The following is an 11,133-nucleotide window of genomic DNA, read 5'->3' on the forward strand; positions in this document are numbered from 1 at the left end:
AGCAAGTCACAGAAAATTGTAATCTTTTTTTGACAAAATAAAAGAATATCTACTCAGGATAGGGTCAGTCTGCTTTTAGAGATTTCTATGAACCTGAGGAAAGTTTTAAAAAAAAATCAATCAGGTAACTTTGTTCTCTGTAACCTCTGATGTCTGGGATTGGTGGGGGTTTTGAAAGTAGGGTGATTGATTGTCAACCACTATTCATACATCTGTGAGCTGTTCCACCTGTTTTAACAGCATGGGTTAATTTGTCAATAGTTACAGATTCTGATAAACTGAAAGAGAGAAACTTATTGTAGAATAACATGGTGGTCACCAGGACCAATTCTGGAACAAGACTGCCTGCCTTTGAATCAATTCCAGGCTCTACCACTTACACTATATGAGACCTTCCCTGTTATTTAGGTCCTTGCTACCAAATTTTCCCAGGTATAAAATAGAGATTATAAGGACACCCATTTTATAAATTGTTATAAGATTAAGTGGTTTAATGATCAATTGCCTGGCAACCATTTAATTGTATGGGTGTTTGTGTGTGTGTGTGTGTGTGTGTGAGAGAGAGAGAGAGAGAGAGAGAGAGAGAGAGAGAGAGAGAGAGAGAGAGAGGGAGAGAGAGAGAGAAGGAGAGAGAGAGAATGTTTGATGCATAGATCACATATAAGTCAAACTCAAATTTGGCAGTCCTTTCAGAAATGACTGGAATAAAGATATAGAGAGGATTTGGACTTGACACCAGGATTTAATCTCCTTCTCTGGTCCAACCTACACTCAGTGAAGAAATGTGGACCTATGATCAAAATTATTAGAGATTCATTAAAAAGTAAAAGAACTTGTACTGCTTTTCAAAGCAGAAAATGTTTTTTAGGTTTCCAAAAATGGATGTAAATAATAATGAACCTGGTAAGAAGAGGATGTAGAAATGAGGAAGAGAGATTGAAGGAAGGGAAGGATAGAAGTGGTAATATCCTCATTTTATAGAAAAAGAAAAGAAAAGTTAAAGTGACTAAGGTGTATGCAAGGAACTGAGGGTTAAGTACATTATTTAAAGTTACTAGAGTCATCAATAGAGAAACTAAAAATCAAAAGAAAGTATAAAATCTGAGAGAAAGAAAGTGAGGGCAGAATGAAGACACAGTGAATGAGTTAAATTCTCTTCTGTAAGAAGAATGTGGTCACTTGATGATGGCTAAAGTTGATGGATGATGTGAAATAGCAGATTAAGCACTTTATTTAGCTGTAATACGGTAACTGCCAAAACAGTGCAAGCGGGAATTATTGAAATGATCTACCCTGGGAAGCACAACTGGGGAGTGGGAAGTGATGGGGTGTCAGACCTTTGCCTTTTATCACAAGCTCGTTTGTACTTTCTGGTCACCACTATTTTATTTACCATGTGCGTGACTTCCTTTCAGTAAGAGCAATTTTTATTTTTGAGCATGGTTTCTAAAAGATGGTGTGTATGGAAGGAGGTCCCAAAGCTAATCATCGTGACTTTACCAAGGCTTTACCACATGGAAGGAGATTTCATCTTACATCTATTATACACAGTGAAAACTTAAATTGCTCAGCAACTCATGGTAATGAAGATCAGCTACTCATATGCCAATAACCCATGAATGTGTCTTAGCACAATCATGAATGTTGGTAGGAGAGTTCCAGAGACATCATGAACACGTGAAAATGCATTCAAGTGTCCTATAGGAAAGAACTTGAAGGAACGTACTGCCTCATAGTAATTTATCTCCCATATGGTCCCAAAAAAGGGTGCTCAAAGGGATGAATAGCAGCTGAGGGAAAATTCAACTCCTGACTCAACACCCCATTCTATGAGACAGTATTATCAAATCTTCTAGGGAGGTTTCTTGAGTACAGAAAATGGCATTCTTTCATGTGTTGACTTGCAAGGTCCTTGGATCTCAGGGAAGATAAATAAATGGGTCAAAAAAAGGTCCTAAGGTCAGGAGAACGAAGGAAAACCTGAATGCGAGTGTAAGTTAGGTGAGTTCAGGCCAGAGAATCAGGCACTTGCCTAGAGTAAAATCCAGCCATAACCTGGGATATAACCCAGAGGATCAGACTCCCTCTGAACTGACACCTTGCTCCTGGTTAGAGAGAAAGTGCCAAGCTTCCTTGGACACCAGAAAGGAGAGACACTGGGCCTTCAAAAACCAGCTGAACAAGGATATACTCAGGACAGAGGGAACTGACATTAATAAGGAGTCCCTTGTGTTGGGCACTGAATGCATACCAGGCACTGTGAAAAGCATTTTCCAAACATTATCACGTCTTTTTGTCCTTACAAATATGCATCCCTTTGTACAGATGAGGACTCCAAAGCTAAGGAAACAAATAAAAAAGGCAAAGCAACTTGACCAAGGTAAGCATAGCTAGTAAGTCATGGACTGGGGATATACCTACGGTATATTTTTATAAGGTCATGCCTGTAAACTGCCTAAGATTATGACAAAGAAGGTCATTAAAGTTTTAAGCATACATTGGGAGGAGAATTGGTTCCCAGAGAGAAAAGTATCTGAAATTCTATGTAAAAACCATCAGTCAGCCCTCTGTTCTTGGTTCCTAAGTAGGGTTGGGCAAAACTACTTGTTATTTAAAACATTCCTAAGAACCTTAATTACAATTTCTGAAATTCATACTCAAAGCACAAACCGAGGCTCAGAGCGGTTAAGTGTTTTGCTCTGGAACTCTGCCTACAAGAGAGTCCACTTGACTCCAAGTCCCATGTTCTTTGAGGAATTTAAGCCCAGGAATCCAGGAACATACAAGGACTGCTAGGAGTATAGGCTTCTTCATTTCTCACGACCATCCTGAGCCCAAATATCACCAATCATGTTCCCTTTTGTGGACCCTGTCTGTTTCTGAGAGACAAATAGCAAAGGGTCAGAGAAATTCTCATGAAAGGAGTAAGGGAAAAGAGACAGAGAGAGAAAAAGAAATTAGAGAGAGAAACTGAGGACTTACTTGTATCCTGCCTTTAATCACACCCAGAAGTAACCAAGGTTTGTGCCCTATGGGGGGTGGCAAGGAGAATGGGATTGGGGGGGCGGGCTCCAAAGGGGATGGTAGCTGTATTTTGTGTTTTTTTATTATCCTAAAAATCTAACCAACTGATACAAAAATAGGACAAATGTTTTATTTTTTTCAGTTTGAGTGATGTGTACTTGGGGGCATGTTCTGTGACCCACTATAATATTTTGTATGTTTAAAAACCTGTTAACGATTTTAAAAAGATGGAGAAAGACAGTTTGAGGTAGGTGGAAGCCCGCAGGAAGGATGGAGATTGGATCATGGAGTAGTCAGAGTATTCTAAGAAGGCCCACAATGACCAGGATAGAGAAAGGTGAGAATGGGGAGGTTGGCAAGGGCCAGGTCATGCAGCTCATTATATTTAAGTCATGTTGAGGAGTTTGCCTTTTAGTCCAAGTGAAGTGGGAAGCCTTCTGGGGTTTTGAGTAGGGGAGGCAAAAGGCACCATTCATTTTTCTGAAAGATCAGTCTGGCAACTGGATGGACAAGGAAGTTTGGTGGAAGTGGGAGAACAGTTAGGAGGCTTGGCAGGATCCCATGAGAGGCTTAATGGTGGACTCCAGTGAAGTTGGAGAGGTTCAAGTGGTGTTTGGGAGGTAGAGGTGATAGGAGTGGCTGAAGGATGAGACAGCGTCCAGAGGAAGATGTGGGAGTGGGAGAGGAAGGAAATAAGGGTGCTCTCCATTTTTATTTCACTTGAATACCCGAGTGCATGGTGATGCCATTTAAGGATGAAATACCTATGAGACATCCAGGTGGCAATGTCAAGTAGGCATACAAATAAATATGGGATCACAACCTCTTACCTTCCCTCCCGTGCCCTGACCCCCAACATGCAAATGAGACCATATACTGTCCCCTCTCTGCAATTTGCTTTCCTCACTTAATAATAGCATATTTTGAAGGTCCCCCTAAATCAGACCCTATAGACATAACTCGTGCTTGGTAATGATTGCATAATAATCCATGGAATGGCTGTGCCACAATGTCTCCAGTCATTCCCCAGTTGATGAGTGCTTGCTTTGTATCCTAGTTTGCCCAGTGTGAATCCTTAGGTGATAAACATGCTCATGTGTGTATATCCTGATGTCCTGGGGCTCTTATGTCTATTGACTCAATTCTCATTCCTTCCCTGCCCTATATCTCTGCCTCCCTTAACTCTTCACTTTATAAGGATCCAAAGGACCATTTGCTAAATGTGCTGTATTTATTCAAGACAATTTAATAATCATTGTTCTTATTTGTTAAATAACAGGGGCACACACCCAAACACTTTCCAATTCTTCCTAAATAAAAGTCTAAGGCTGCTATTTTTTCTGGCCTGTATGTCAAGATTATTTCCATTCGGGGGAGTTTGGGGGCAGTGTGAATTGACAAAATAAATTTACCTACTACAAAATACATGTATGTTTTCATTCTCTATTCCCCTGAGCATCCTTCCTACAGCTATGTCAACGAGAAATTCATAGGAAGAGACTTCTTTATGTAGATCCCTGTTTTCAGTGTTTTGATTCATTTTTTACCTGTAGAGCTGATCTGTCCCTCTCCCCGCTGGTACCCACCCCCATCCCCTACCTTCTTCCATTATTTTCTATTCTTTTCTCCTGCTCTCTGAACCGCATCCCCATTCCTTTCTATTACTCCCTCCTGATAGGAAGAAGGAGGTGGGCCACATGAAATGGGAAGAGAAGGGCCGGCTCCAAACACTCTTTGAATGTCTCTGTATCTGAACCTATCTCCTTAAAGCTCCACCTTGAAATGAACAGAAAGAGAAATCTAACCCTTAGCACACAAAGTCCTTGTTGTCCTCCCGTTTTAAACCAAGTCCCATGCACATACAGCCAGGAGCACTGAAAGCAGGACCCGAGTAAGGACACTGAGGCTGGACCCTGCACGGCCCTGGAGAGGAGTCAGGTTTAGGGCCAGCCCGTTTACCGTCCAGTCCTTCTCAATCTCTTCTGCTGGCTTGTTATCCTCAACTCAACTTCTACATGTTGGCATGTCTCAGGGAATAGCCCTGCACTTTCTTCTCCTGACAGTACTCTCTCTAGGTGATTCTGCCCAGTCTTGTGGCTTTGAATACTATCTGTGTCCTGTTGTCTTGATAATTCTGTTTCTGCAGCCTACATGGAGAGCAGACTTTTCCAGACTTCAGACACGTAACATGTGCAAATTGGAACTCTTGACACACATCCCCAACTGTCTTTCTCCCTTGTCCAAATCTATCACATCCACTCTCCGTATTTTCTGTGATTATACATAACACCTCCATGACCAAGACTTGCAAGAAAAGACTCTCATAGTAATCATTCATTTCTTAAGTTTGTTCACCAACTGCCTTCAATCCACCAGCAAGTGCTGTCTGTTCTCTTTCCAAAATATCACGTGAACCCATGCACTATTCTCTAAATTCGTGCTGCCAGTCTGGGCCAAGCCACTGCCATCTCCCAACTGGGCTACTGCAAGAGGGCCCGAATTGGTCTCCGTGCTTTGCTTTGTGCCCTGCCCACTTGTAGTTTTTTCCACAGAGAGCAGCCAGAGAGAAATTACTGAATATAATTAGATCATGGCACTCCCTTGATTCAATTCTCTCTTTGGCTCCCCAGAGCTCTTTGAGTGAAAACCAAACTCCATCATGGCTCCTTCCCACCACTACACTGTCCTTTGTTCCCTCCATCCCCTCTCTCACTGGGCTCCAGCTACACCGGCATCTCTTCTGCGGCTCCAGTGCCCCTCTTTTTTGTCACAAGGCCAGAGGAATTGCAGTTCTCCCTGCTAGGCAGGTTTTCCCCCTGTTTTCCAGCAGGACTGGCCACACATCACTGTCCTCAGAAAGGCCATCCCTGACCTTTGCCACTTCTCTTGGGTTCTAGGTAAGATGTACCAAATCATCTCATTTATTTCCCTGAGGGCATTTGCAGCAACCTTTAAGTGCTTTTACATTTTCTGCCATGTTTATTGTCTGTCTTCGCCACTAGAAGATAAGTTCCTTGGATGCAGGGTTCCTCTGCCTGGAAGAATGCCTGGTACAAGGTAGCCCTCCATAAATACTTGTTGAATCATCGAGTGAATAAAATGAGTAACACTTCCTCCCACAAGAAAGGGACCTCTCCCTCCCTCTGCTGACACTCCACAGGGCTCTTCACTTTTGCCTCAATCATAGCAACCAGTAGTCAGAACACTTTTGATTGCAGATGTGACCAGGAACTGAAAAAAAGGAGACGGGAACCCCAGAGAAGCCTCTGTGAGAAAGGACTTGGAGAGCATTCCCCAGCTGCTCTCCTTGTCACTGTAGTAGCCTTCTTCCTGTTGCTGGAGGGTCAAGGGCCTGGGGATTGTCTTCTGGTTTGACAGGTTTGTGGATTCACTGGCCACAGCATGACTTTGCTGAACCTCTTTCTCCTACAGATTTCTGTTGCTCTGTGGGCTGGAAGTCAAAGCCAGAGGAAGAGACCTTGTTGACTCCTGGTCCTTGAATTGGTCCCTCTTGTCACTTCTGTCTCCAGACAATGGGCCGAGAAGCTCTTCTCGTCATCCCCACATCCCTTACCTCCCAGCAATCATGGCTCCCCTCTTGGCCGCTGCCTCCTCAAGTCCCTCTTGGTGGCCACCTGGAATGGTGAGGCAAAGTTCATCTGCCTCCTGCCTACAAGCAACCTAGACCCTCAGGAGATGGCTCCTAAGAGCGGTGACAGTGACCACCTTGGTCAAGGCACCAGCAGCACAGCAGGCTTTTCCTAAGTCTCTGTCCCTGCCCTTTGCTGACACCCTGTCTAGGGGCAGAGGGCTAGACTTTGCAAGCTGGCGAGACACACGTCTGTATGTCTGCTTCTCAGCCATCTTGGGATGCTTTCCAGCCAGCGATGAGAAAGTTCTCACTGCCTCACACCCCATGGTGACCCAGTCAGTTCTGAAGGTTCAGGGTTGTTCTATGATGTGCAATTGCCCAGGTCCAGCCAACACTGTCACCACAGAAAACAGCTTTATTTACCCAAGGAAGGTGGATGGGTGGGAGTGAGGGGGAGGTGAGAATATGTGCTGGGCAGATGAAACTCCATGGCCACCATAGTCCAATCACATAGTACATATAGCCCTCTGCTGGCATTTCTCTTATTTGTATGGGCAGCCTGAGCTTTAGTGGAGTGAGGAAAGGCACTATGGCTTGATCATTTTTTATATCTGACCCCGAAGTCCACAGTTCAATGCCTGGCTCATGGTAAATGTGAAACCCCTATTTATGGAAGGAAAGGAGGGACGGAGGGAATGGTTGTTCTGACTCTTTTGGAACTGGTCACAACTGACTGTCTTCTTTTTGTTCTATCAGCTCTGTCTCAGGGGCGTGTGTGTGTGTGTGTGTGTGTGTGTGTGTGTGTGTGTGTGTGTGCATGCATTTACATGTGTATTGATGGGTTCTCTCCAGTTTCATTGAGATATAATTGACATATAACACCGTATAAGTTTAAGGTGTACAACATAATGATTTGATATAGGTACACATCGCTAAATGATTACCACAAGAAGTTTAATAAACATCCATCACCTCAGTTAGTTACACTTTGTTTTCCCCTTGTACTGAGAACTTTTAAGATCTACTCTCTTAACTACTTTCTGTGTTAATGTTTAGTTTGTACTCTTTCTAAAGATCTGATCATACCGAGTCCCTCCTTAAATGTACTGAGTGGGCCCCGTGAGCTTGGGTATAGAGTCCAAGCACCTTAGCTTGCTTTTCAGGGCCCCCCACACCTTCCAGCCCCATCTCCTGCCATATACTCTTGAAGATCATGAGCTCTGTCCACACCAGAGTATTAGGCATGACCAGAAGTGACCATGCATGTGCTAGCATGCTACAGAGCCTTGGACACAGACTGATGCCTCTGTCTGGAGTGCCTTCCCTTCTGCCTCGATGTGGTGGACTGCTACTCATCTTTCAGAGCTTGCCTTGGGGGTTTTGTCTCCTTTGCTGCCTTGCTTGATTCCTACCAGGAATGGTTAGTGGCTGGGTTCTCCTTTCCGGAAGAAGTGGGACTCTAGCCTCTGTTGCCCTCTACTCTAATGGTTGCTCACTTGCCTATCCCCTCAGCTTTTGGGCTTGTGTGGCCTCTCTGCTCCCACAATACACTCTGCTCACCTTTCCTCACCTTGCCCCACACCTCCAACACATCAACGTTCACTGCTCACTTACCACACTGCCTGTCTCTGAGCCCCCAGTGCCAAGTACTGGATAAGGCTTCCATAAATACTAGCTGGTGAACTGGAATGAGACACCTCATTCTAGAGAGATTTCAGGTTTTGCTTTTGTTTTGAACATGGATATGCCTTTCTTGGTTCACGTTGGGAACTTCAGCACCTTGAGGGCAGAGACAAGAGCAAACTAGTGCCTGGCTCTGGACCAGGCCCTGTCCCCAGCTCTTGATTTGGCTTACCTCACCTATCATGGAGGACAGCACTAAGGACAGGGTGCTCTTGATTCCCCCGCTTCCAGGCTGCATGAATTGAGACTTGGATGGGTGGGAGGAGTTGGGGGGTGGTGGGGGCTGAAGAACCCCAGGTCCCTAGTTCTCCCATAGTCTGGAGCAGGGACAGGGTTTCTAGCCCAGACTGTCCACTCCCAAGGTCAACCTTGGGAGTTGACTGGTCTATTTCCTCTTGCCTCCCGGACCCCTGTATATCCCTAGGGACCGGCAATGGCTCCATAAATATTTGTGGCATGGCATTATGGATGAATGAATACGTGTTCTTGTGTTCTTTATTTCCTCTTCTGCAAGTGTTGCAGAGGAGGGAAAGAGCCCGAAAAGGGGGAGGAATCTCTGAGAAAATGGGTCAGCAGGCTGCAGTGGGAGCTTGCCTCACTTGCCCCAGCTCCAGCTCAGAGTAAGAGTTGCCGCCTTGGTGGCGGTGATGCTGGAGAGCGTGTGTGCCTTGAGGTGGGGAGAACCCCTGAACGTGAGAAAGCCATTTTCTTGGGTTTGTTTAGGCCGGGCAAGTGTACTCTCAACGCCACCCACCTTCTCTTGCAAGGTGCTTGATTTAATCATTTAAATGTTCTATGGGGAGAGGAAGGATAAAACAAAACTCCCTAAATCTAACCCAGATTCCCTCGGTCCACATGGAGCCCTTTCCCTGGCTTCCTCTTCAAACACATCCAGCCGATCCGACAGGCTGAGGACTCACACTCCCGTCCCCCAACCTCAAGCCTCCCGCTCCCGCCCCCTCCCACCGTCCGCGGCCCCGCAGCCCCGCAGCAGCCACAGGGGGAACCAAAGAGACAGAAGCCTTCCCAGCTGCCCGGACCACAGACGCCAACACCCCCCGCCCCCCACCACACGCCGCCCGCCCGCGCCCCGCACGCTAGCCCACGACCGAGCGGCGGCGGCAGCAGCAGTGGGCTGCAGGCTGCTGCGACTCGCACCGGTGCGCTCCTGGCAGCGCTCGCCATACCAGGTGACTGGGACTCGCCAGATCGGCTGGCCCGGGGTCCCCCGCCCCAGCTCGCGCTCGCGCCCCCGGCCCGGGTTCCGGCGCCCACCCGCCCTCCTGCCCTCTCCCGCCTCTCCGCCCCCCAGCTCGCGGGAAGGGAGGTCGCGGCAGCGGCCCGGGGGCACCGGCGACCGTGGCGACAGCGGCGACAGTGGCGGCGGCGGTGGCGGCGGCGGCTGCGGCGGCGGCAGAGGCTGCGGCGGCGACCGTGGCAGAAGCGGTGGCGGAGGCCTCCGTGGCGGAGGCGGAAGCAGAGGTGGAGGCTGAGTTGGAGGCCGAGGCCTCAGTGGAGGAGGCAGTGGCGGAGGTCACCCTGGGGGAGGCGGCGGCAGCCCTAGCGGGGGAGGAGGCGGAGGCCTCCCTGGCGGCAGCGGCAGTAGCCGTGGCGGAGGCCAATGTGGCCGAAGCCGCCGCGGCGGCAGAGGCTGCGACGCCCCCCTTGGGGGAGGCGGAGGCGGAGGCGGAGGCGGAGGCGGAGGCGGATGCGGATGCAGGTGCGGAGGTGGCAGCGGCGGTAGCAGCGGCGGCGGTGGCCTCCGCGGATGCTGATGCGGAGATGGGCGGGGGCTCAGGGGGGAATCCGGACTTTCCTATGGCTTCGCTGTACGTGGGCGACCTGCACCCTGAGGTGACGGAGGCAATGCTGTACGAGAAGTTCAGCCCAGCCGGGCCCATCCTCTCCATCCGCATTTGCAGGGACAAGATCACCCGCCGCTCGTTGGGCTATGCGTATGTCAACTACCAGCAACCGGTAGACGCCAAGCGGGCCCTGGAGACCCTGAACTTTGATGTCATCAAGGGCAGGCCAGTTCGCATCATGTGGTCCCAGCGGGACCCCTCGCTCCGCAAGAGCGGGGTGGGCAACGTCTTCATCAAGAACCTGGGCAAAACCATCGACAACAAGGCGCTGTACAACATCTTCTCGGCGTTCGGCAACATCCTCTCCTGCAAAGTGGCCTGCGACGAAAAGGGGCCCAAGGGCTACGGGTTCGTGCACTTCCAGAAGCAGGAGTCCGCCGAGCGGGCCATTGATGCGATGAATGGCATGTTCCTGAACTACCGCAAAATTTTCGTTGGGAGATTCAAGTCGCATAAGGAACGAGAGGCCGAAAGGGGAGCCTGGGCCAGACAGTCCACCAGTGCTGACGTCAAGGATTTCGAGGAAGACACCGATGAGGAGGCCACCTTGCGATGAAGACATCCCAGGAGCGAGCCAGCCAGCAGAGCCAAACCTTGGCTCCCACCCGGTTTACAGCCCCACCCTTTGCCCCCCTAACCCACCAGCAGTGTATTGTATTGGGAGTGCAGGTCTCTCTCTCTCACAACCGCCCCCCCGCCCCCCACCCCCGTCTTCCTTCCCTCCATCTCTCCCTCCCTCCACCTGTCTCAGTCCCTCTCACTCTGTGTCTCTCTCTGACTTTCTCTCCACTCCCCTGTCGTCCCTACCTCTCCTCTCCCCTCCCTTCCCCCCACACCCACCTTGGGTGCTGTGAATAATCTTGCTAATCTGTGCCACTTGACAGGTTAAAGGCTGTCTTCTCCTTGTGGTTTGGTTTAAAAAGCACTTTCTCTCTTTGTTTATTGCACAGGTGATACAATTTCATGGTA

General features: G+C 48.5%; 1 protein-coding gene across 1 annotated transcript; it reads left to right on the top strand.

Moving 5' to 3' along the window:
- Positions 1 to 10,051: 10,051 nt before the first annotated feature.
- LOC309978269 (polyadenylate-binding protein 1-like 2) lies at positions 10,052 to 10,720 on the top strand (the record flags this gene model as incomplete). Its single annotated transcript, XM_082864677.1, has 1 exon — positions 10,052 to 10,720. The coding sequence occupies exon 1, from the start codon at positions 10,082 to 10,084 to the stop codon at positions 10,718 to 10,720; it is 639 nt and encodes a 212-aa protein (XP_082720803.1). The 5' UTR covers positions 10,052 to 10,081.
- Positions 10,721 to 11,133: the final 413 nt, after the last annotated feature.

The sequence above is a fragment of the Leucopleurus acutus genome (genome assembly GCF_964270905.1).
Source record: "Leucopleurus acutus genome assembly, chromosome: X".
Taxonomy (NCBI): Eukaryota; Metazoa; Chordata; class Mammalia; order Artiodactyla; family Delphinidae; genus Leucopleurus; species Leucopleurus acutus.